Source organism: Copadichromis virginalis, linkage group LG6, assembly GCF_057382275.1.
Source record: "Copadichromis virginalis isolate Kocher_CV1m ecotype Utaka linkage group LG6, C_Virginalis_male_GT1.1, whole genome shotgun sequence".
In the NCBI taxonomy this organism is placed as follows: domain Eukaryota; kingdom Metazoa; phylum Chordata; class Actinopteri; order Cichliformes; family Cichlidae; genus Copadichromis; species Copadichromis virginalis.
In genome coordinates, this window is record NC_140623.1 from 31,649,568 (window position 1) to 31,676,317 (window position 26,750).

The 26,750-nt window shown below is 38.9% G+C and overlaps 2 protein-coding genes and 1 pseudogene across 4 annotated transcripts; 2 read left to right on the top strand and 1 right to left on the bottom strand.

The window, feature by feature from the left end:
• On the top strand, positions 1-12,887 carry clta (clathrin, light chain A). 3 transcript variants are annotated; one of them, XM_085459865.1, is made up of 7 exons: positions 1-310; positions 967-995; positions 2,038-2,155; positions 2,697-2,808; positions 7,345-7,398; positions 10,144-10,179; positions 11,560-12,887. In XM_085459865.1, exons 1-7 carry the CDS (start codon positions 133-135, stop codon positions 11,729-11,731), a joined length of 699 nt encoding a protein of 232 aa, XP_085315991.1. In that variant the 5' UTR covers positions 1-132; the 3' UTR covers positions 11,732-12,887. The 3 variants fall into 3 exon arrangements, with proteins under 3 accessions (XP_085315991.1, XP_085315992.1, XP_085315993.1); XM_085459866.1 differs by lacking the exon at positions 10,144-10,179; XM_085459867.1 differs by lacking the exons at positions 7,345-7,398; positions 10,144-10,179 and having other exon boundaries at positions 4-310.
• Positions 12,888-17,409: 4,522 nt separating this feature from the next.
• LOC146708114 (N-acetylneuraminate-9-phosphate synthase-like) lies at positions 17,410-20,925 on the top strand. The gene is made up of 6 exons (XM_085459869.1): positions 17,410-17,643; positions 17,751-17,966; positions 18,281-18,380; positions 18,842-18,996; positions 19,716-19,982; positions 20,176-20,925. The coding sequence occupies exons 1-6, from the start codon at positions 17,512-17,514 to the stop codon at positions 20,359-20,361; spliced, it is 1,056 nt and encodes a 351-aa protein (XP_085315995.1). The 5' UTR covers positions 17,410-17,511; the 3' UTR covers positions 20,362-20,925.
• A 490-nt stretch (positions 20,926-21,415) lies between these two features.
• On the bottom strand, positions 21,416-22,821 carry LOC146708115 (uncharacterized; annotated as a pseudogene).
• Between the last annotated feature and the right edge of the window lie 3,929 nt (positions 22,822-26,750).

The following is a 26,750-nucleotide window of genomic DNA, read 5'->3' on the forward strand; positions in this document are numbered from 1 at the left end:
CTCTGATGTTTCCGCTACGCCAGCTTTTACCGTTTTCCCCTTTCGTCCTTCTTCCTGCTGGTCTAATCGGTTTCAGTGGTGCTACACCTGCTCGTTGTTTCACAGTTTTATCCCTCTATCACTACAGACAACATGGACGATTTTGACATGCTGAACGCGCCCAGTGCTGGAAACGGTGTCGGCTCGGAGGAGGACCCCGCTGCCGCTTTCCTGGCCCAGCAGGAAAGCGAAATTGCGGGCATTGAAAACGACGAAGGCTTCAGCATCTTGGACAGTGGAGATGTCCCCTCTTCGCTAGGAGACACTAACGGTGCGTGGCTGTTATCCTCAAGCGAAGAAAATGTCGCTGTATGTTGTCTGTTTGGCGTCATTAGTGATAGAGGATTTTGTGTACGTGTAACTAAACGTTCAACATGCGGTTAATCTAGACGCTATTTTGGCCCTGAACGGACACTAAAGCTAAGGCTAACTGAGCTAGCAGATTAGCCAAGTGGACATGGTTAGCGTTGATATTAACCTGTGTAAGATTACTTTGAACTCACAAGGAACACGTACAGGTGAAACTTGAAGTCCTTTATTAATACATGCTATTTTATGCTGAAATAAGCTACTGCTGCTGGCACTGCCACTCATTGCTTTCCAATTAACTTGATTGCTTGCGGCTACATTTACAGCAGTTTGTGTCAGCCACTTAGGAAATGGGCACAGCTTAACAACCTTTGTTCATGACTTACTCATTTCCTCCAATCTAGCCTCAGTTGTAGGAATTGTTGGTCAGAAATGCTGACATCCATTATTACGAAACAGGAGTGCATTTAGCAACAGTAATTGGTGCTCCATTAGACAAGTTCAAGGCATGGTAAAAATCTCTTTTAGGACATTTAATATTTCAAGATGTTTTGTCATGTTTATGCCTTAATTTGTCTGCTTGATTTCTAACTGCAGTCTCACCTCTACCTGTTTTAGATGGTGCCATCAATGGAGAGCTTCATGGGGTAATGTCATCTGCTCTTTAGTTATCATGTTGGAAATCACCTTGTGTTTGTTCCTGTGTTTTGTGTGTATAAGTGCACAAAGGATTAAAATCTTTTAATACAGAAATTATTGTTTGTGTATGCACTAACGTATAGTGTTAAAGGAAGAATAAATAGAGGGATGAAAAGGATGGTCTGTACTAAATGCCTGCACCATAAAGAAGGATTTGAATCTACAAAACAAAAAGATAATCTCAGTGTGTTGAAGTTGCTTCATAGTACAGGGCCCACAGATGCATTGATATACAACAATGAGTGGGGCCTTTTCTGGTACAGACCTATTTGAAATTGGTAAGACTGCAGACTTTCAGCACCATGGCTGCTCATGGATGACCTGCAACCAGTTCAGTGACTCAAAGTAGTGCCTGATGGCAGGCAATTGGCCTTCAGTAAAGATCAAAGGGGGTGATTTATTAAAAAAAAAAAAAAACATTTCACTCTGTACAGCTTACTAGCATCAGTTTAAAAACATGACATTGAAGATTCTCATGTTTGGATTTAAACTTCTTTGCTTCTTGACACATTTCATTTTAGTTATGTTCCTTGATTTCCTGGATAATTGCTGTTTGTTATATAAATATAACAAACAGCAATTATCCTTGAAATTCATTTACTTGAATACTAAGATTTGCTCAAGAGATGTTTATATATCAATTCTGCTGAATTTTCACTGTGTGCGTCATTGGAAAATACTAATTTCCTTTTAACACCGTAACAGTGATTTTTAGTAGCCGAGCTTTTGAATATTTGTCTGTTAGTCACTTCAGCTTCCTTTTCCTGTGCTGTCATTGCAACATTTCTTCCTTTCCTGTCAGTGAGAGAATCTTCTAAGAGTACATGTACGCTATGCGTATTGGGGTGTGGGGGTGCGGAAGCCAATTCCACTTTAATGACAACTTTCACATACGGGTTAGAAAAATGAAACACTGAACATGAATGGATAAATGGCCAAATCATTGGAAATATTGATAAAACTGTGCTTACCATTTTGCTCCTTTCTCAGGAAAGCAATGGTCCATCAGATGCCTATGCAGCAATTTCTAATGCAGACCGACTGCAGGCTGAACCAGAAAGTCTACGTAAGTGGAGGGAGGAGCAAAGAGAGAGGCTGGAGGAGCTAGGTAAGCACCCAGAAGAACGCTTTATTATAGGGTAGGACAGAACACTGATATGTGAGATGTGATAAGTAAAGGTGGAGATTTGGGCTGTGCTATATCACTTTGTCAACGATAATATTGGTAACAATTTTTACATGATATAAATTATCATGTTGCAATACCGTTGCTATAGCAATGCAAGGGGTTTACTTTGTGAGTGACAGTGTGTGAACCCCAGGCATCTCTGATCGCTAAGCATTAGATCCTTATGACATTTAGTACCTTTTTAATAGTTTTTGATCTAGCCACTTTTGTAACATCAACTTGTCTTGTTGTGTCACTGTATGCAAGTATCATCAGAAATATTATCGCAGATTTTTTTATTGAAATATTGTTGTGTAAATGACCTTCCTTTACTGGATATTCCACATACAGTGTTAACCAATTATTTCTGTCCCTGTTTCCTTTCACATCATTATGTTCATCATCTTTTTGGGGATGTTTATTCTTTTATCAGTCTCTGCTCTTGAGCGTGATTTCTGTATTTTTGCGTTTACTTCTGCAGATGCTAACTCTCGCCAGCAGGAGACGGAATGGAAGGAGAAGGCCAAGGTGGAGCTGGAGGAATGGCATGCCAGGCAGAATGAGCAGCTGGAGAAAACCAAAACCAATAACAGGTACTGTAGTCAATGATAGTCAACGCATAGAAACAGGATGGAAGATCAATAAAAATGAAAGAAGACTGTGGGGATATGTGAGTTATCCCAGCTTAAAAAGAATGTAGATCTGTCGGTTGTGGCAGGGGAAGAAATGATGGCCATCCGGTCACTCAACTTCTGTATCCTTGAGTAAGTTTACAACTAATTACTGAAATTTGTATCCATATGTTTTTTTTTCAGGAAGAATCGGAATAACCTATCCTTGAATTTCAAGAAACACAGTATGCTGGTCTCCCCATTTGTGTGTGGCATCAGTTTTTGTTTCAGTTGTCTACAGGTTCATATTTTAAAGAAAATCCATTCTCTCTAAGGGGAAATCTCATGTGGCTTTTCACCACCTTTTTAGTTAAAATGCTATTTGACCTCCACTTATTCTTCACACTAAAAGGCGCACTTAAAATCCTTTAATTTTCTCAAAAATCGACAGTGCACCTTATAATCTGGGGCGATTTATGTATGAAAATGGACCCATTCATCGACAGTGCACCTTATGGTCCAAAAAATACGGTGGAACCCCGGCTTACAAAGACCCCATTTAACGAAAAATTCAAGTTACGAAGGCACTTAACTGCAATATTTCTGCCCGTGGTACAGCAAAATGCCCGCGTAACGAAATCTGCTGGCTGAGCCCAGAATGCTCACAATGCCTTCCAAATCATGTGAAACTCCTTGGCTTTCGTACTTGCGTTTCGCTGTTCACGTGAAAGACGTATTGTTGTTGCAGTGCGCTATTTCGTGTGCTTTTCGTTTGCAATTAGCCTATCGTTCATTCATAATGTGGCCGAAAAAACTTTCTGCAAGTGAAAAGAAGAAGCGTAAAGTGCTCTCGATGGAAACAAAGAAATTATTGATAAATACAGTGGGGCAAAAAAGTATTTAGTCAGCCACCGATTGTGCAAGTTCCCCCACTTAAAATGATGACAGAGGTCAGTAATTTGCACCAGAGGTACACTTCAACTGTGAGAGACAGAATGTGAAAAAAAAATCCATGAATCCACATGGTAGGATTTGTAAAGAATTTATTTGTAAATTAGGGTGGAAAATAAGTATTTGGTCACCTCAAACAAGGAAAATCTCTGGCTCTCACAGACCTGTAACGTCTTCTGTAAGAAGCTTTTCTGTCCCCCACTCGTTACCTGTATGAATGGCACCTGTTTGAACTCATCATCTGTATAAAAGACACCTGTCCACAGCCTCAAACAGTCAGACTCCAAACTCCGCCATGGCCAAGACCAAAGAGCTTTCGAAGGACACCAGGAAAAGTATTGTAGACCTGCACCAGACTGGGAAGAGTGAATCTACAATAGGCAAGCAGCTTGGTGTGAAAAAATCAACTGTGGGAGCAATCATCAGAAAATGGAAGACATACAAGACCACTGATAATCTCCCTCGATCTGGGGCTCCACGCAAGATCTCATCCCGTGGGGTCAAAATGATCATGAGAACGGTGAGCAAAGATCCCAGAACCACACGGGGGGACCTGGTGAATGACCTGCAGAGAGCTGGGACCAAAGTAACAAAGGTCACCATCAGTAACACACTACAACGGCAGGGAATCAAATCCTGCAGTGCCAGACGTGTTCCGCTGCTGAAGCCAGTGCATGTCCAGGCCCGTCTGAAGTTTGCCAGAGAGCACATGGATGATACAGCAGAGGATTGGGAGAATGTCATGTGGTCAGATGAAACCAAAGTAGAACTTTTTGGTATAAACTCAACTCGTCGTGTTTGGAGGAAGAAGAATACTGAGTTGCATCCCAAGAACACCATACCTACTGTGAAGCATGGGGGTGGAAACATCATGCTATGGGGCTGTTTTTCTGCCAAGGGGACAGGACGACTGATCCGTGTTGGGGACAGGACGACTGATCCGTGTTGGGGACAGGACGACTGATCCGTGTTGGGGACAGGACGACTGATCCGTGTTAAGGACAGAATGAATGGGGCCATGTATCGTGAGATTTTGAGACAAAACCTCCTTCCATCAGTGAGAACTTTGAAGATGAAACGAGGCTGGGTCTTCCAACATGACAATGATCCAAAACACACCGCCCGGGCAACAAAGGAGTGGCTCCGTAAGAAGCATTTGAAGGTCCTGGAGTGGCCTAGCCAGTCTCCAGACCTCAACCCCATAGAAAATCTGTGGCGGGAGTTGAAAGTTCGTGTTGCTCGGCGACAGCCCCAAAACATCACTGCTCTCGAGAAGATCTGCATGGAGGAATGGGCCAAAATACCAGCTACTGTGTGTGCAAACCTGGTAAAGACCTATAGTAAACGTTTGACCTCTGTTATTGCCAACAAAGGTTATGTTACAAAGTATTGAGTTGTATTTTTGTTATTGACCAAATACTTATTTTCCACCCTGATTTACGAATAAATTCTTTACAAATCCTACCATGTGGATTCATGGATTTTTTTTTTTTTTCACATTCTGTCTCTCACAGTTGAAGTGTACCTCTGGTGCAAATTACTGACCTCTGTCATCATTTTAAGTGGGGGAACTTGCACAATCGGTGGCTGACTAAATACTTTTTTGCCCCACTGTATGAGCGAGGTCCTCCTCCACCAAGAACTTCGTCTTCAGCCAGCATCGTCTCACTCGAAAGGCGATGGAAAATTTTGACTTACGAAAATTTTGACTTACGAAAGACCCTCTGGAATGAATTTATTTCGTAAGTCGGGGTTCCACTTTATTAAGTTTCCCAGACACTGGAGTTATTGTTCACTGCATGTCTTCAGTCATTAAAATTACCTATACCTAAGACAAGTCTATGCAATTTGCTGTTATTTCAGGAAATTTAATAACTAATGTGTGATATTTTAAGGAAAACAAATGGAGTCAAATATTTCCTGTGAGGTAAAAACACTTTTTACTGTGTCTTTTATTATCACAGGAGGGTTCTGTATAGAGATGCACCGATTGCAATTTTCTTGGTCAGTTTAGATATTTTTCTGATCTGCCGTTACTGATTTTTGCAGGCTTTTAACTGACAACAGTTACAAACAAAACTCCACCTTTCTTCCGTGTAAAATAAACTGTAATTGTCAATAAACTTGACAATTACAGGATCTTTTTTTTAAATTTAAACTACTTCAGTGCAGTATAAATAATTATCTGAAAATAAGCTGTTGTACACCCACATTTACCTGAAATGACTTCACCAGATAACAAGACATTGTCTTCTTTTTCTCTGTAATTTTCCTCATAACCGCTTTGATCCTTTGCTCATCCTCAGGCTGCCTCTGAGCTCTGGATAGCTTTAGCTACTTTTCCTCTGTTAGTTTCTTTAAAATGTCCATGTTTAAATATCTCTTTAGATTTGTTGTTCTGAACGTTTTTGTTTTCTGTTTGTTTGATTAAGCCACCCTTGTTTCTTATCTCACTTCCGTGCTAACAGTGTAGCATGTGGGTAGGTGTGCAACTAATAGCCTGTGCTGCTGTATGTGAGTCATACGTACATTAAAAGGACTGGCTTATAATCGGTCATATGGGAGTCTGACTGATCACCAGACAAGGTGTAAAACACTGAAAATAAGCTGATTCCAATTTATGAACGGTCAATCGGTGCATCTCTACTTTTGCATTCATGACTTGATGCAGGTAATTTACTAAAGGTCATGACATCTCACGACACATCCTGTGGGTGACTAACAGTTTTCGAGGTAATCTGCAGAGCTCCTTTTACCGTATTCTGGCTTCAGAAACGTATAAGGTGTAGAACAGGGTAATGGGTTTTAAAAATAGTGGCATTGTAAAGCGCTTTGGGTGCCTTGAAAAGCACTATATAAATCCAATCTATTATTATTATTATTATTATTATTATTATTATTATTATTATTAGTATGTCAAATGCAGAATGCACAAATGTTTTTGTTTTTTTGTTTTTGTTTTTTCTTGTGTATGTGGGCGGGAGTTAAACGATCCCAGATTGGAAAAATGTTCTTTTTCCTCCATGGTCCCTTTGTGTAGTGGGTGATGACAAGCCAAAAATTTAAAAGCACAAATGGCACTTAAAGTGGTCTCGTCTACTCCTCAGCACAAATGCGAATGATTCAAAAGTTGCGCTTACGTGTCAGACACTGCACTGCTGTTCAGCACAGCAGCTGTTTCACCTGTCACATGATTTTTCTTACAGCGTTGCATGCACTGATGTGGGGTTACGCTTATTGTTATAGCTATAACATACTGGGTTAAGAGATTCCACTGTTAGGCTAATTAGTTAAAAATGTGTCAAGTATTCAAAATGTGAGAGGTATGAAGAACTAAAAGTGTGTTGTGCATGACTGGTGCAATGGCATTAAAGATGTAAAACTTTCTTTAAACAGTCTTTAAATCCCTCTGACACTGATCAAACACCTGATTGGTTATATTCCTAAGCATATTATTGTACGGTAACTTGCAGTGCTTGTGTTTCCATTCCTCTTCTCCCTTTTACCACTTTCTCTCTTTTCTCCTGCCTTCTTGCTGCTCTGTCGTTTGGGCGGATATTTGTCCAGGGTGTTGGATGAAGACTTCTACAAGCAACCCTTCTCTGAGCTCATTGGTTATGTGTATGTTGCTCCAACTAACATCCTCCTCTTATTGTTTATTTGTTTTGTTTTTTTCCCCCATTGTCAACAGCCATTGACATCACATATCTCTTAGAGCATCAGTTTACCTTCTTTCTGCTGCCATGTGTTACTTTCTCCTTCAGTCATACATTTGAAGTGCTTGGATTCATAATCGTTACTTTACCTATCCAGCTTGAACTTTTTCCAAATATAAACTGCATTTATAATTTGAACTCCATATCCATATCATCTGCATGACATTTGTGAGTTTGATGCCTGTCGGTATATTTCAGTAACGCATGCCATCACATCCATGGAAATCAAATGAATACTTTCACAACTGTGCCCATGTTAATTTCTCATTCATTTCTCTTTGATTCTCTTCAGCAACTCATTATCCAAATGCATTTCATAAATTTCTAACAATTAACACCTGCTTAAACCAACTGCGTAAAAAATTAATGAAAATGTTTTGGGTTTTTTTCCACTTAACAACTTTATTAATGTTGGTTTTCTTGTTTTACTTACAAGTAAGATATGTAGAGATGGGTTGAAGCAATTGTGTGTGGTTTTTCTTTTCCTTAATCTCATATATTATAATCATGGCCAAAAGTTTTGAGAATGACACACTTACTGGTTTTCAAAGTTTGCTGCTTCATTGTTTTTAGATTTAAAAAAAAAAAAAAAAAAAAATTTTCTCAGTTGTTTCTGTGATGTAAACCAGTATAATTACAAGCACTTCATAAGTTTCACAGGCTTTTATTGGTAATTACATCAACGTTATGCAAAGAGTCAATATTTGCTGGCTCTTCTTTTTCAAGGCCTCTGCAGTCGCCCGGGCATGCTGTCAGTCGACTTCTGGGCCAAATCCTGAGTGATGGCAACACATTCATTCATAATCACTGCTTGGAGTTTGTCACAGTTAGCAGGTTTTTGCTTTTTCACCCACATCTTGAGGATTGACCACATGTTCTCAATTGGATTAAGGATAGTTTCCTGGTCATGGACCTTAAATTTCAATGTTTTGTTCCCTGAGCCACTTAGTTATCACTTTGGCCTCATGGTATGGTATTCCATCATTCTGGCAAAGGCATTGTTATTCACCAAACTGTTCTTGGGTGGTTGGAAGAAGTTGCTGTTGCAGGATGTTTTGGTAAGGCAAGGCAAGTTTATTTGTATAGCACAATTCAACAACAAGGTGATTCAAAGTGCTTTACAGAGACATTAGAAACAAGAACAAATAAAAAGCATGATTTAAAATTGATTAAAACAAGCAAATAAACTAACTAACTAATTAACTAACAAACAAACAAACAATGGTAGCATTCTTTATTGGGTGAATGCCATAGGCCAGGAGTGTTGAACTCCAGGCCTCGAGGGCCGGATATATCTTCACACTCCTGACACTCACGGTTAAAGAATTTTTTTGATACCGTTGACCGTTTCCCCATGAATTATGTTTGTTTCAGGATAGGAAATCTGTCCTTCTCTCAGATTTGAAACTTTCAAACGCTTTTTTTCCTCTCGTATTCATTTGTTTTCACGGCAAAGAAGGAAATTGCTAAACTGAAGCAGCAAACTTTGTGTAGACGGTAAATCATTTCACTTCACAATGGTACTTTTGAGGTTTCTTAGTATTATATAAACATCAGCCTATAAATGATTAAGAAAACCGTAATTATTTAGAAACACATGCCAGGTTTTTTCTTAAATGCTGAATGAGCCTGGAGTTCGTTTCCAGGCAGTAGTAATTATTGCATTTATTTATTTATTTTTTTATATATAAGAAATGTGAAGATATCAAATCGTGGATACACAACTGCTTCAAACTGAGCTGTGTTCATGCTTTATTAGAATGTTAAGATGACCTGCTGATACGCCCAGCTAGCTATCGAATAGCTTGAGCTGTGCAGCCTTTGGTTCTGCTATCAAATTACTTGGGTATATCCATTAGCCTTCATTGTGGTGTGCACGTTTTGTTGCTGTCAGCTTAGTTGCCAAATGTAAGAATTTAGATTGGTGCAAAACCTGGTTTCATGTAAAGAAATTCCAGGCCTCTTGTTATTCCTACATTGCCTCCAGCATTTTAAAGTGTTTAGTTTCTTTCTTGTTGAGCTGCTCATCTGAAAATTAGCATCATGTTACCGCTGTCTGTGTTATTTGAATAGTCCTTTTCTCAAAATGTGCACACCCGTGGAGCTTTCCAACTTATTGTTGTACTCACCTAAACACAGAATGAAATTTTAGTCTTAGTAATGCAGAATGACACTGAATCTTAATCGCTCCACTTCCGTCTTCCTCCATCTGATTGGTGTCACTCTATACCTACTATTTGGAGGAAGTGAGAATTGGAGTGTTATTTGCAAATGTAGGAACATTGTGTGTTTATAATTCATGAAAAATAAGTGAGCTGTTGGACTCTGTAGATCAGATTACTGAGATGATGCAGATGGTTAAATTTATTAACTTTATTACAGATTGAGAAGCTGATATTTTATTTATAGAAAACATAGAAGATCAGTTCAGTTTAGCAAACCAAAGGCTGCACACTAATCATTTTCATTTTTAGGAAAATAAAGCCAAAAGAAAAATGTTGCTTTTGCATGCTGACTTTAAACATCTGCATTTGAGCTCATTTTTGTTGTCTTTTATTTCACCCCCCCCCTCTCTTTCTTTCTCTCTCTCTCCTAAATTCTGACTTGTGAAACTGTTTCTCCCTGTTTTCTTTTCCTATGCACCTTAAAGCACACATATTAACCATCCTTGCTACCGCCTAGACCAGTTAAGTAAAAATATAAAACCCCAGAATTTCAAAATACTTTATCATTTTCACAGGGGTTAGATGCAGTTCTGTCTGTGTATGTGTTTATAGTGCATTGCAGAGGTACCCAGTTGAATAGCACAAGAGTTAGATCCAGAGCCTAGAGTTTGGTATAATGTTCCTCCTGTGATGTTGTGGTCCTTCTAGTCCCTTGTGTATTGTAGATGGTTGTGAAAGTGAATGCTCATTAGCTTCTCACCTGCCCTATTTTTCTTTGTGTACTGTGTTTAAGTTATTAGCTCAGGTGGGGTGGAGACTACAAAAGATCCTTTTAAGTAGAACCAAAGAATAGCATTGAGTTTCATGTTTGTGGATGGGGTGTCACAAGAGTTTAGCCATATCTGTGGCTTGAATCTCAAATTGCCTTGTAATAGTGGAACTGATCAATTTAATTTATTTTAATTTGTTTTTGTTCTTGTTTGCATTTGTTTAACTACATAAGTAATCTTTGTAAAGGCCTTTTTTTGGTCTTTGATGGATTTAATGAACCCACACCCGTGCCTAAATATTTTAAAGTTAATTATCTGTTTGGCATTTGAGACACATAATTTCAACGTCAGCGCATTCCTTGCCACAGCTGAAACACCCCGCTTTTCTGCTTGCCAATGCATGCTTAATGCATTTTTTTTTTTTTTCGTTTTGTTGTTTTTCTGCTAGGCTTGATTAAAAATCTGAACATGTATTACTGTTCCTATTAATCAAGGACAAGTATACAGATAACTACATATCACTATACTTGGTTCTTGTTGAGTTCCTTAATGAACAGCAATTTTATCCAGCCAGAAACACATTTTTCTTAATTTATTGTTGTTATTGTTATTATTATTATTATTATTATTTTGGGGGGTGGGTTGGTTGTTTTTGGCTTGAGCTTGATATCTCATTGTTGTGTATATATCTCCCCCTGATGTTGAGAGTAGAATATACAGGTGACTTGCTGTATTCTGTAAAGTGGGGGGCATGCCACAGGTAATGTAGCCGGGAAAGCTTGTTCCTTGTTGATTACTCAGTTTTGGGAGTAAAGATAGATGGATGTTTGTGTGTAGTGATTGGACTGTCCAGCCCTGAGGTAGACGCTGCTGAACTAAAAAAGTCCAACCCAGACAAAATCAGATGGAAAAACTGAGTTTTTAATGCCAGGCTTAAAGTTCAATTTCAGTGTAACCAAAACTGAGAACTTGAGTCAAAATTTCACTGTTGGCGCCTCTGACTTTGTCTAAAGAACTTGTATGTGATGTTAGTCAGCAGAGATCTTCTTCAGGGCTGCACAGCTGTGTATCTTACGACTTCACACACTGATGGGCTCGCTCTTCTGTCTTTTCCTCCTTTAATGCTTACAGGGCGGCTGAGGAAGCCATGATTTCAGATCTGGATGAGAACAACCCAGGCACAGAGTGGGAGCGGGTGGCACGGCTCTGTGACTTTAATCCCAAGTCCAGCAAGCAGGCTAAGGATGTGTCCCGCATGCGTTCGGTCCTCATCTCCCTGAAGCAGTCCCCACTAGTCCGCTAGACACCCAAGGCTGCTCGGGAAATCATTCCATATCATCTTTTTCCATGACACGTCAACGAAACCAACTTCTCATGCCCCTCCATTTGTATTCTGATATCAAGGGGCACTTACACCCCTGTGTCTATATCTGTCAGTCATGCACAGCCTTGTTTCCCCCACCTCACAGGGTATAGTCACTTGCCTTACCCTGATGTATTTCCTCCTGGCAGGGCTGTAAAGATTAGCCTTGATGTACCTGCTCACTATTTTCTGCCCCTTAAAGATTTTACCTATACACCTCTTTAATAAATCAGTCAAGACTTTGTTTCCCTTGTTTAGTAAAAATGAAATCAAGGACAGATCTACACAAGGTCTCAAGGTGTGTGTGACAGTTGTGCAAGGGTGGTGAGTTGGGACACGAAAAGGGAAGGGCTGACATTTGTTTGGGCCAACAGCTACACTACAGTGCTTTACAATGCCCCCCCCCCCCCCCCCCCCCGATATCATTCCTATAACGCTGTGTTGTCGCTGTTAATCTGTCAGCCTCATTAATATTTTTACTTTTGAGAGTTGATATTACATGGTTTCATTCACATTTCTTTCCGCAGCATGTCCAGTACAAAGCATTTCTGATTTTGATTTGAAGGACCAAACTCTTCAGACAGAACTCCAAATTCAGTGTTTGTACTTTAAACTGTGTGTAGAGCCTGCTTGTGGCATATTGTGTTAAACTATGCATTTCTTTTGAAAGCCTCTCCCCCTCCTAGTCAGGAACTGAAGTCCAGTCATTACAATAAATGTGACCTATTTGTATGTGTGTTTAAACCTCAGCAGTGTATGTACTTGATGCGTGTACCTATGTACATAAACAGAAGGCAATATATATACATTATATAAAACATTTATGTCACTAAAATTAGACATTTGTGGGTTTAAAGAGAACTAGATCCTAGCCGGATGTTGGTTGACCATGTTTGTTTGATGTCCATTTGATTTCAATATCAATAAAAAGTAAATTAAAGATGTTGTTCTGCTGTCCTTCAACTTCATATTGAATATCTAGTCTTTGTTTAGCTTTTTTATTTTTTATCTTGAGGTCAGAGTATAACTCGATATTGCTTCAAACTAAGGGGAAAACAATCTCAGATTTGCATTAAATGTTTTTATATGAACTTTACCACATTGAAGACTCCTTTTTACTGTCATCTAATGTAAATGTATTGATCAACATTTTTATTTATTTTTTGCAACAATGGTGACATTGCAACATCACGCCGATGTCATCTAAATCCTTAAGGTCACACCACGGTCTACCTGCTATTAAATGATATGAACACCTATGTACTATTACACTATCAAAAGTACACAACCCCCCATTATTGGGAGACTGTTAACAGAACGCAATGATGTAAAAGTCTCAAACTCATATTCTCATACTCACAAGATGAATAAGTTTCAACAGACAGATTTTACTATTTTACTTAGAACTCTGTTCAAAATGGTTTGGGTGTTCATATGTGGAAGTTGCAGATTGTAATTGCTCCTCAGTCAGATGTAAGACTCAAAAACCAGTCTTATTTGTAATCATCTATTGTCCACCTGAGCCTTACAGAGTTTTTGATTTCTCAGACTTCATCTGATTTAGTGCTCAGCTCAAATAAAAATCTTTATTTTGGGCAATTTTAACATCCATGTAGATACTAAAAATGACAGCCTCGACACAGCATTTAATCTGTTAGTAGACTAACAGATTAAATGCTGTGTAGATTTAGTAAAATGTAAAAGAACCCACCCACCACTTTAATCACTCTCTAGATGTTGTTTTAACATATGGCATAGAAACTGAACCTTTAATAGTGTTTCCTGGAAACCCTCTCCTGTGTGGTCATTTCCAGCTAACATTTAAATTTACAATAATTGATTACACAGCAGTGGGGAGTAGATTTCACCACAGTAGATGTCTTTCTGAAAGTGCTGTAACTGATTTTAAGAATATAATCCACCTACTGTTGTCATCTTCAATGCCCTGTACCAACATAGAGCAGAGCAGCTACCTGAACGTTACTCCAAAAGAGGTCGATTATCTTGTTAATAATTTTACCTCCTCACTACGTACGACTCTGAATACTGTAGCTCCGCTGAAAACTAAGGCCTCAAATCAGAAGTACCTGACTCCGTGGTATAATTCTCAAACACGAAGCCTAAAGCAGATAACTCGTAAGCTGGAGAGGAAATGGCGTGTCGCAAATTTAGAAGATCATCCTTTAGCCTGGAGAAATAGTTTGCTGCTTTATAAGAAAGCCCCCTGTAAAGCTAGAACATCTTACTATTCATCACTGATTGAAGAAAATAAGAACAACCCTTGGTTTCTTTTAAGCACTGTAGCCAGGCTAAAAAAAAAAGGTCAGAGTACTGCTGAGCCAACTTTTCCTTTAGTGTTAACTAGTAATGACTTCATGAACTTCTTCACAAATATAATTTAACCGTTAGAGAAAAAAAATACTCATAATAATCTCAAAGATGTGTGGCTACTTTTAGTACCATTGATATTCATTGAGTCTTTTTCTCCAATTGATCTTTCTGAGTTAATTTCAATAATTACTTCCTCCAAACCATCAACATGTCTTTTAGACCCCATTCCTACAAAACCACTCAAAGAAGTCCTTCCATCAAATAATCCTTCAATCTTAAATATGATCAACCTATCTCTAATAATCGGCTATGTACCACAGGCCTTCAAGCTGGCTGTAGTTAAACCTTTACTCAAAAAGCCATCTCTAGACCCAGCAGTCTTAGCTAATTATAGGCCAATCTCCAACCTTCCTTTCATATCAAAAATCCTTGAAAGAGTAGTTGTCGAAGAGTTTCAGTCAGGTTTCAGAGCTCATCACAGCACAGAAACAGCTTTAGTGAAGGTTACAAATGATCTTCTTATGGCCTCTGACAGTGGACTCATCTCTCTGCTTGTCCTGCTAGACCTTAGTGCAGCATTCGATACGGTTGACCATAATTTTCTATTAGAGCTATTAGAGCACGTTGTAGGTATTAGAGGTACTGCACTGCAGTGGTTTGTATCATATCTATCTAATAGACTCCAATTTGTTCATGTAAATGGAGAATCCTCTTCACAGGTCAATTATGGAGTTCCACAGGGTTCGGTGCTAGGACCAATTCTGTTTACATTATACATGCTTCCCTTAGGCAGTATCATTAGAAGACATAGCATACATTTTCACTGCTATGCAGATGACACCCAGCTCTATCTGTCCATGAAGCCAGATAACACACACCAATTAGTTAAACTGCAAGAATGACATAAAGACCTAGATGGCCTATAATGTTCTGCTTCTAAGTTCAGATAAAACTGAGGTTATTGTACTCGGCCCTGAAAATCTAAGAAATATGGTATCTAACCAGATTCTTACTCTGGATGGCATTACTTTGACCCCCAGTAACACTGTCAGGAACCTTGGAGTCATTTTTTACCAGGACATGTCCTTCAACGCACATATTAAACAAATATGTAGGACTGCTTTCTTCCATTTGCACAACATCTCTACAGTTAGAAATATCCTGTCTCAGAGTGACGCTGAAAAACTAGTTCGTGCATTTATTACTTCCAGGCTGGACTACTGTAATTCATTATTATCAAAAACTCCCTGAAAAGCCTTCAGTTAATTCAAAATGCTGCAGCAAGAGTCCTGACAGGGACTAGAAAGCATATTTCTCTTACATTAGGTTCTCAATAAAATGTTTAAAGTTTAAAAATTTGATATGTTTTATGTGTCCTATATTGTAAATACAAGATGTGTAGGATATTTTTGTTTTGCTTTTTGTTTACAGTTTACACAAAGACATAATTTCTGTAGTTTTGTTGGTATGTGGTGTACAGAGTAAAAAACACAGACCGTAAGTTGTGCCTGAAGTGAAAACTCAGCTTTCAGGTATTGTTTGAGAATTATAGACATTTTTGTAAGTATTCCCCATGCTTGACAAGTAATACCATTGCATTTCCATCAGTTGAATTGATCAGACTAGGTCTGTTAAATCTGATGGCTGAGCAAAAATCTATTACTATCACTAATGCTTGAAATGGTGTGCTGTTTGCAACGGCAGGTGCCTACTCTCTGGACAACAGAACCTACAAGGCTTTGTTATAGTGGAATATAATAATGTAATACCATAAAAGCTGTTGTGGTATCAACATAGATTGAATTAGACCCTTTCATAAGGTCAATAATACAAGTGAAACTTCACGAACTAAGTAAACATTGTTTGGTTTCCTAGGGGCATTCTTTCTTTGTCCTCTAAGACAATGATAATGGAAGCTTCAAAGTTTGAAGTTATATGGGAGTCATAGAGATGAATTAAAGTAACAGAGCAACTGAAGATAAAAATTCACTGGGAGCAGGGAGTTATTGTGTTTACAGCTTTTCACTGTGAATAAAGAGCACTGTTTGCATCGCAGAGTCTGCGTTTTGGGTCCTCCTTTCCCCACATCCCCACGGTCTGCCAGCCAGACCGTGACAGATTTACTCATGAAAGTGGCCACTTTCTCATTACTTTCATACATTGTTTTAGTAAGTATCCAAAACATACAAGTTTCATTATATAATTTTTCAAGGGATCTTATACCTGTTTTCACTCTTGTATGCTTTTCATACAAGTTTCACACAAGACAGATACAAACTTTATAAGATTTATATATATCTTTTCCATATGGGATGACAAGCATGACAATTGTAGGTGTGGTGTCACAACTTTTTATATAGTGGTTCTGATCCATTTTATTTTCCATTTGTTTGTCTTATCATGTCAGTTAGATTTTAAGTTCTTTGTATACACGTGGCTTATTGGTTTGTTGAATGACTTAAAAAAGCCACACCTCTTCCTAGAAAGCTTCTGAAATGAATTATCTGTTTGGAACTTAAACACTTGGCACTTAATGACTTCATTGTCAATATATTCTTTGCCAAATAAACTTCTTTTTTGCTTCAGCAAAATGCATGCCTTATGCATGTCTTTTGTTTTTATTGCACAAAGCACAAGAGTGAAATAGTAGAATGGAAAATGCATGCAGGACATAAATCCCTGTAGCATACTGCTAATACAACTTTAGTTTTTTGTACACATCTGCACAGATGGCATTCTAACACAACACAAAGCGAACCAGAAACCCGGAGTAATGATAGAGCTTAGTGCATGTCAATCTCAACCCACCAGCCAGAGCTTAGCTAACAAACTGGTAACAAACTGCGTCAAAATGCTTCAGTCGTGCAATCAGGCTTGTAGCCTCTGTTTCTATCTGTTCTGCCATTCATACACCACACAGCAAGCGATTACACAGATTATCCCAAACTGCAGCAACATATACAGAACCACAAAGGCTCAACTGTAGAAATGATGACAAACAAGGACCACTCCACACTATCAAGACCAGCACCATTTATGGAGGAAACATGGTGCCTGATTGAAATTTGGCAGAAATTGTTAAATGACCTATTTAGATACAGGATCATCCAGTCATCCTCAACGATCTATCTGGGCAGAAGAAACGGACCACTGCTAGTTCTCATGGATAGAAAAAAATAAAACAAAAAACAAACAGTAGGTGTATAAGTCAAACCTGAATAACATGCAAATTTAGGTGTTGCAGAGGCGGGCCTTCCCAGGATTATAAGTAGCAATGTGTCCAACAGCATCTTCCTCTTTCTTTCAACCTGGAAGCCTTCGTCATTTGAGATTCAACTGTGAATTTGACTCCACTCAGAATTTTAGCCTGTTAACTTTCTGTCGCCACTATGTCTCTGCAGTTTGAACTGTGTCCTGGCAGAATGATCGGGGGCTCCCATCCATGTTTCATTATTGCTGAAATTGGACAAAACCACCAGGGAGACATTGAGATTGCCAAGAAAATGATCAAGATGGCAAAGGTAAATTTAGGATGTGATAGTCTGCCTGTGAATGATGATGAAAAAATATTTGAACTGTAAAATCACTATCTTGCCTTGCTATCTCTTCTCATCTCTTCTCTTATCAGGACTGTGGTGCTGACTGTGCCAAATTCCAGAAAAGTGAATTAGAGTGCAAATTCAGCAAGCGAGCCTTGGAGCGCCCCTACAATTCAAAGCATTCCTGGGGGAAAACGTACGGTGACCACAAGCGTCACTTGGAGTTCAGTCATGATCAATACAGGGAACTAAAAAAGTATGCAGAGGACATCGGCATCTTTCTCACCGCCTCTGGTATGGATGAGGTATGAGCTGCAAATAACTATGTATTATCAGGAACATTCACTTTAAATGTTTTATTACTTTTGATGCGGTAATGTATGTGTAGCCCTGAAAAAAACAAAACTTGGAAGAAAATGTACAAAAAATGATGATAATGATTTCACCATGCACAGAGCATCAGAAATTAATGAAAGTTTCAAATTCTGTCCTGAAAATGTAGAATTAATAGTGTTTACATTCTTTTTCATACTGTAGGCACATAACTAACACGTAGAACAGTACATATATCACAGATCACTGATGATACTCTGTGCCTCAATTACCTTGATATTCATAGATGGCTGTGGAGTTTCTCCATGAGCTGGATGTGCCGTTCTTCAAAGTTGCGTCCTGCGATGCAAACAACTTCCCATATCTGGAAAAGACAGCCAGAAAAGGTACAGGCCTTTGTTGTATTACACCTCAACAGCACTCTTACCTCAATGTTAAGGAAACACGAAACTGACAGTGTGCAGTGAATTAAACACTGTGTAACAAGGTGGGTGTGGTCCTTTGTAAAAAAAGAAAAAAAAAGAACGAAAAGAAAAATGAGAAACTGCATTGGACAGGTATAAAAGTGGGCAGGATTAACGAGCTGTGAATGGAAGTTTGTTTGCTGTTTGTATTGCAGACTATTTCAACATGTAGCTGTATAAATCAAGTGGGAGTATAAAAATAATGACATAATACATTTTAAATATGAATTAATTATGTGTAATTAAGGTTAATAAATAATTAATTGTGAATTATTTACCTATAATAAAACAATTATTAATATGTTTTATTTATTGCTTAAAATATTAACTACATTTATTAATAAGTCTGTTGGGTTACATATATACAAATCTATCATTGTCAGGGCGACCAATGGTGGTATCCACTGGGATGCAGTCCATGGAAACCATACGCCGTGTCTACAAGACAGTAAAGGAGCACAACCAGAAATTTACTCTCCTGCAGTGCACCAGCGCCTACCCTCTGGATCCTAAAGATGTCAACCTCAGTGTGATCAGGGTAAGATGAATGAACATCATCATCATCTCCTCTGGGTAAAATGTGGTGAAATAATCAATATGCCAAAAACTACATGAAATGTACGAGAAAATATTTTTATATTGTTTTTACATATGATTGTATCAGCTATATTAGCTTTTTATTAGTTATAGATTTGAAGTGGGAAATAGGTTCAGCAGATACTATTTTGTTTACTCCAAGAGTCAAGGATTTGCTCTAATCAGATCAACATAAACTAGTCTAAATTCAATTCCTATCTGTCCTTTATGTTCACATATACTTAGAATCTAATGATTAACATATATCATGAATGAAAGCTTCATTGCAGTAGTATACAGAGAATACAAACTGCCAGTGCACTGTAAATGGCACATTACTATAAACATTAGCGGTTTTATAGTACACAACAGCTAGCTAAACAATTACTTTCAAATCCAGCCCCTAAATGTTACATGATTTTACAGTGTCATATAACACAATCACAAAGTAGATGCTGATTCTGGAGAGAAGACACCTGTCAATGAAAACCCGTGATTGTGTTGGGCAGTACAACACATTTGACTGTAATATACTCAGACTTGTGTTTAGATTTTAAATTAAATTGTTTGTGTATGTCTTAGCATTGTATTGTATGACAGTTACAGGTACACAAAGAGGCAGTGCGTGCAGCAGACAATAATACTATAGGCTTTTTTATTTTCTACTTCTTTTTTTTAAAGAAATACCAGGAGGAATTTCCAGATGTTCCAATTGGATATTCTGGTCATGAGAAAGGGATCTACATCACTGTGGCTGCTGTGGCGATGGGAGCAAAAGTTGTGGAACGCCATGTGACCCTGGATAAGACCTGGAAGGGAAATGACCATGAGGCATCCCTGGAGCCCTCTGAGCTGGCAGAACTGGTCCGAGCAATACGACTGGTGGAAACAGCAATGGGGTCACCAGTCAAGCAAATGTTACCATGCGAGAAGACCTGCCATGATAAGGTCAGTTTGAGTCATTTGACTTGAGTTTTGAAATTCTATCATGTCATAACACTATCAAACCAGTCATTGTTAACTGTGTTTACGTCCACCCTCTTCAGTTCACTGAACATCCATAACTGTGCAAATTTGCAAAACGTACATGAGCTGGATTAAAATACATCTTTTATGTATTTCTATTCTTTTTCTACTCCAGTTGGGCAAGTCAGTCATTGCTAAGGTGAAAATCCCTAAAGGAACAGTGCTGAGCCTGGACATGTTTGCAGTGAAGGTTGGTGAGCCAAAGGGTATCCCTCCAGAACATATGCAGCAGCTCGTGGGGAAGAAGATCAAAGTGGACGTTGAAGAAGATGACAGCATCTTGGCAGACATGATAGAATAAAGGATCTTCCCAAACTATTGGGACAGAGAGGCAGGCAAATAGAGAAGGGTAGAAAATAAAATAGAGTTACATAGGCAGGTAGCTAGAAAATGGACAGATAATGATGTCATTTGTGAACAGAAAGGGATATGGTGCATTTAATGAGGGATAAGACAAATGTGAATATTATTGAACTTGAAACATATGTCTGGGTGAAGTTACATGGCAGTTATATGACCTTTATGTAATTTGAATAAATGTAAACACTTTTTTCTTAAGGCCACAGGCCTTTCATGAGGAAATACTCACACTACCAGCCTTGTCCAAATTGAGACATCTATCAGAGTTTCTCAACCAGTGATAAGATTCACATATTTGTCATACTAATCCAGTTTGACACAATTTCTCCCAATTATACAAAACACCTATATGTATGCAGCGCATGTGTCAGGAAAAATATTGTGAAATCATCTAGGGGACTTCATATACAATTTCTCTTAATCATCCAGGTGTCACATGTGGGCTATAACTGTAATCAAATGTTTCTGTAATTTTAATACTTCAAATAAACAAGGCTTTAAAGAGCTCTGTATTCTTGATTGTTCATTAACAGTTTACAAATAACACTGAAATCCATCCAGCCATCCATCCATTCGCTTCCGCTTATCCTTTTCAGAGTCGCTGGAGCCTATCCCAGCCGTCATAGGGCGAGAGGCGGGGTACACCTTGGACAAGTCTCCAGTCCGTTGCAGGGCTAACACACAGAGACAGACAACCATTCACACCTATGGGCAATTTAGATTAATCAATTAACCTATCCCCACAAACTGCATGTCTTTGGACGGTGGGAGGAAGCCTGAGTACCTGAGGAGAACCCATGCAAACACGGGGAGAACATGCAAACTCCACACAGAAAGAATTGAACTCAGGACCTTCTTGCTGGGCAGCAACAGTGCTAACCACCGTGCTGCCCCCAAACTTTACCAAATTAACAAAACAGAAAATGCTATTGCATGCTACATTCAGGCTGTTGATACAGTCTCATTTTGTGGCTACCCAGAAAATTACCTATGCTTTATTGTTTTCTTTTGGTGATTATATCACAGTGATTATATCGCATCTGCAGATGCTTCTCAAACCTTCTATCAGATAGTCTGTACCTTTCGAAGAAAAGCACCAATCCACCTAAACTCAACAGCCATTTCACTGGTGCACTGGATGGAGTTGGAGTGTTGTATTGCATGTACATCTTTATGAGATTTGGGAACAGATTCAGAATCTCAAGCTCATACACTGAGGGCTGGTTCTCAAATTCAAACAAGTCAATTCCGGCTGGGCTGGCTGGCCGTTGGGACACATAAACATTGTCAGTTGCAGGAGCAACTTTATGACACTCTGCTGTGAGAAGTTCCTTCATCTTTCCTTCTTCCTTCACATGCTCTCTCCAACACTCATCTCTCAGTCAAGGAAGTTTAAACTTGGGACAAGTGGCGGCTGCGAGAAGTCCTTCTTAGCTATCCAGAACAGCATCAAAACAAGTCTTGATTGCCTGTAACATACAATATGATGCAACTAAGAATAACAATAATTTACTATATAATTAGCTGCTGTAATTATTTTGTAGGTTTTACTGCCCTAAACCATCTTTTGTGCTCTCAATACTGTATGAGATTTAAATTTTGTTGAGGCTTCTGTTGATATTATGATTAATATTCATGATTAATGATGATCAATATCCCTGATATTTAACAAGGGGTGGATATTTAGTTTATTCTGTCTTATAATTGCACACACAGCTTAAAACAAAGGGTAACATCCGCCCACCATGAATGGTCTAATAAATTCAACAAATCCACTCAAAGCAATCTTACCTTTACAATGACATCTGGTTATTCTAGAGAGGGTCATCTTTCAGGGCAAGTGTCTTTGATATCATGCTTGTGAGTATTGGTAGTAAAGCTCCATAGGTCACTCATCCACTTGTAAGATGTCCAGAGCTACTGTCAGGGACTTCATCACAGTGCAGTACTCTTTCAAGAATTTGTACTTCCTTTCGTTAAGGCACTTAATTCTCATTTTTAGACACAGGGGATTAAGTTAATTCAAGGGAATTGTGATGATTCTGGCAATGGCCCCAAAAGGGAATTCCACCTTTTGGGTGTGGGTACCATTAGCTTCCTGCAGCTGACTTCCTCCACCTGTTCAGAGGCTAATGTTGATTGACATGCTTTAGGCCACAGAGCAGAGCATTTTGCAATGCTACTCCTATATACAGCCTTTTTGTCTGCACGGGAATTTAGATGTTTGTCAACTTGTTGAAATCAGATTTATTGTGTGCGATGAACATCTGTACTGTGGAGGGCGGCTAAACTGTGAATAACCAGATGAGGTTGAAAGAGCTTCTATGACATCAGTAAAAGTTGATTCATCGTCATCACCTTCTTCATTTTCAGATTCAGACTCCAAATCCAGGGCTGACATACTCTAAATGCTTTGGCAAAATTGGATGCATTGACAGTTACAGTGGCAACCTTGAAGTCCATATGATGGGAATCTCTGCTCCATTTACATCATAGGTATGGCTGCCTCTGATTCTCTTGCATGCTAGGGTGACCTTGTTGCAGTGTTAAGTGGAATGAATCCAGTAAAATGTTACACCCATAAAACTTTTATTATTTACTGTCAAGATGTTAGCAGTGGTGGAAACAAAGTCTACCTCTCAGAGTGTAGCCTTCAAATTAGAGTTTATTATATCGTATTCTCTCTCAAGGTATCTTACAAATCACTTTCTCTGGGGCAGCTTGACACCACTTTTAGTCTGTATTTTTTCTATGATGTGTTGGAAATTTTTCGCTGTAGAAAGAAGTTTTCTTCCCACGCAGAGTGTACAGCGGACACCAATGTTTTTTATCACTTTTTGGTACTCTAAAGCTTTAAACGCTGCATGGTCGTACTCTCCCCCACACTCCCTATTATGCATTGTTGATCTACACACATCTGTTGCTACCACGGATGTCGCACGCTCGTACTTCATTATCATGAGACATTCTCAGAAACAAAATCACAGTTTAGTAACGCATCATTGCAGCGTGCTTATGGGAAATTAACAGTATCTAATTACTTTTTTTCAAAAGTAATCCCTTACTTTACTCGTTACTTGAAAAAATAATCAGATTCTGAATTTTTGACATGAAAGGAAAGTTGGAGATTGGCCTATAATTAGCTATGACCACTGGGTCAAAACATGGCTTTTTAGGCAGTGGTTTTACTGCTGCCACCTTGAAGGCTGTGGTACATAGCTGATTATTAGAGATTGGTTGATCCTACTTAAGATTGAAGCATTCATTAATGGCAGAACTTCTTTGTAGGAATGGGGTCTAAAAGACACGTTAATGGTTTGGAGGAAGTAATTACTGAAGTTAACTCAGGAAGATCAATTGGAGAAAGAGTAGCTGTAGATAATGTTACATCTGTGAGATGGATAGGAGTAATTTCTGAGCCAAGGTGTGAAAATGGGTGTAGATCACAATCAGCCAAGGTTTTGGGTGAGCTCATTGTGAAACCTAGCCCCACCCTATCATATGTGAGGCCCCACCCCACCCTATCACCTTCTCGGATGAGAGGTGAAACGTCTTCAAGCAACTTCATGACCTGGATGACTGAGAACCTTGACAGACAAGTCATTATTAGTTAAATTTAAAGGGATGGTTGGCTCAACAGTGCTATGACTTTTATTCAGCCTGGCTGCAGTGCTAAAGATAAACCTAGGGTTGTTCTTATTTTCTTCAATCAGTGACGAATAGTAAGATGTTCTAGGATTTTCTTATAAAACAACAAGCAGGCTAAATGATGACCTTCTAAATTTGTGACGCGCCATTTACTCTCCAGCTTACTAGTTATCTGCTTTAGGCTACATTTTTGAGAATTATACCAGGGAGTCAGGTACTTCTGATTTGAGGCTCATTCTTGACAGCAGCTACAGTATCCAGTGTCATACGTAGTGAGGAGGCAAAATCAGTAACAACATAATCAACCTCTGTTTTAGTGTTCAGGTAGCTGCTCTGCTCTGTGTTGGTACAGGGTATTGACAGTGATAACAGCATGCAAATTATTTTCTTAAACTCAGTTACAACACTTTCAGAAAGACATAGTCTGTGAAGAAATCTACTCTCCACTGGTTTGTAATCAATTATTGTTAATGTAAATGTTATCAGGTGGTGTGTGGGTTCTTTTACATTTTGATAAAAGCCAATTAAGTCTAATAACAGATTAAGTGCTGTGTTGAGGCTATCATTTTTAGCATCTGCATGGATCTGAGCTGAGCACTATCAGATAAAAAGTCTGAGAAATCAGAGAGACACTCTGTGTCATGCCCAGGTGGTGGCACAGCTGGGGCAGCAGTCGTGTGGAGGTGAGAAGGAGGATCCAAATAGGAGACAGCGGCAGAGGTGCAAGTGAGTTTATTTACAGTGAAAAATAACCATGGCGAGGGCAGAAATGAACATAAACCTAAACTGGGAAAAGCTAATAATAACAAAACCATAACTCATGAAGGTACACAGAAAAGACATGGAGAAAGCAGTGCGGAGAGGGGTAGAGAGGGACAGAGATATGCAGAGAAACACTGAGTAACACAGAGTAATGCAGACGATGCGACAAGGAACACAGGCAAATACACACTATAAATACACACATGGTAATAAGGGAATGACACACAGGAGGGGAGCACAGCTGAACCTAATTCACAAGACAAGACACAAACCTTCAAAGTAAAACAGGAAACACACAGACCGTTTTACAACACAAACTCAGGGACACGAACAGAGCACAGAGGACAGACACAGGTAGGGCTGATAAAACACTAAACACAAAAACCAAACCCTAAGAACTAATACAAAATATGAATTAACACAAAACATAAGATGCCCATACAGAACATAATTATGACATGACTCATCGGAGGCTGCTCACAGTGAAGTTGGCGCTGGAGAAATGGCATCACTAGCTGTAGGGAGCCGAGTAGCCTACTATAGTGACAGATCACAAGAACCTCACTTACCTTACAACCAGTGTTGGGAAGGTTACTTTTAAAATGTATTTCACTACAGATTACAGAATACTTGGCCCAAAATGTATTTTGCAACGTATTCCGTTAAGTTACTTAATGAGAGTAACGTATTCTGAATACTATGAATTACTTAATATTAGTGCTGCCAGCGTTACTCTCGTTAAAATGACGTTAATGCCATAACTGCATAACGCTGCAAATCTCCGTTAGCGAGTTAGTGCGGATCACCCTGTGCGTGGGGCTGCACAATGTCAACGTGTTAGCACGTTAAAGCATTAGCGCTGTAAATGTGTGAAAGGTTTCTGCACTTCTTTATAAACAAGGTAGCCTCGGCTAGGGCGCAGATTATTTTGCCCACATCTGACCCCTCTGATCTTCCAATTTGCTCAGCTGTCTTTCAACAGTTTGAGTCGGTTACTCTTGCTCAGCTACAGGAGGTGGTGGATCATTTAAAGCCTGTAGGCTCACCTTATGATCCTATCCCTCCCCTTTTTCTGAAAGAAGTTTTTTCTACCATAGGTCCAACTATTTTAACCATTTTAAATAGCAGCCTTACTTCAGGTGTGGTTCCAAAGAATTTCAAAGATGCAATTGTGCAACCACTTCTTAAGAAACCTGGGCTAGATACAAACACAGCGTTTGAGAACTTTAGACCAATATCTAAGCTGCCCTTTTTACATAAAGTCTTGGAAAATATTGTATATGACCAATTGATCTCATACTTGAATGCACAAAATGTTCAGGAGATTTTTCAATCTGGTTTTAAAGCAATGCATAGCACTGAATCAGCACTTTTAAGAATTTTTAATGATATATTTTTATCATGTGATTCTGGTGAAAGTGTCATTCTTATTTTACTCGATTTAACTGCTGCATTTGACACTGTAGACCATGAAATTTTAATCTCACGTTTGGAGCAGTGTGTCGGTATAACAGGTGTGGCTCTGAAATGGTTCAGGTCTTACTTAACAAAACAAACCTTTTCAGTTCGCTTAGGAAACTGTGAGTCCTCCCGTGCTCCGTTGTCTCATGGAGTACCACAGGGTTCCATTCTGGGCCCTATCCTGTTTTCACTTTATTTACTTACATTGGGCTCAATTTTTAGAAAACACAGACTCTCGTTTCACTGTTATGCAGATGACTGCCAGATTTATGTTCCTCTTAGAAAGAAAGATGGGTCGTCTGTAAATCGTTTACAAATATGTCTGGAGGACGTCAAGTCGTGGTTGGCGCTAAACTTTCTTTGTTTTAATGTTTCTAAAACTGAAGTAATGGTGTTCAGACCTGCCTCCACTGCTGTTCCGTATGTTGATTTGCAATCCCTGAAATCATTCTGTAAACC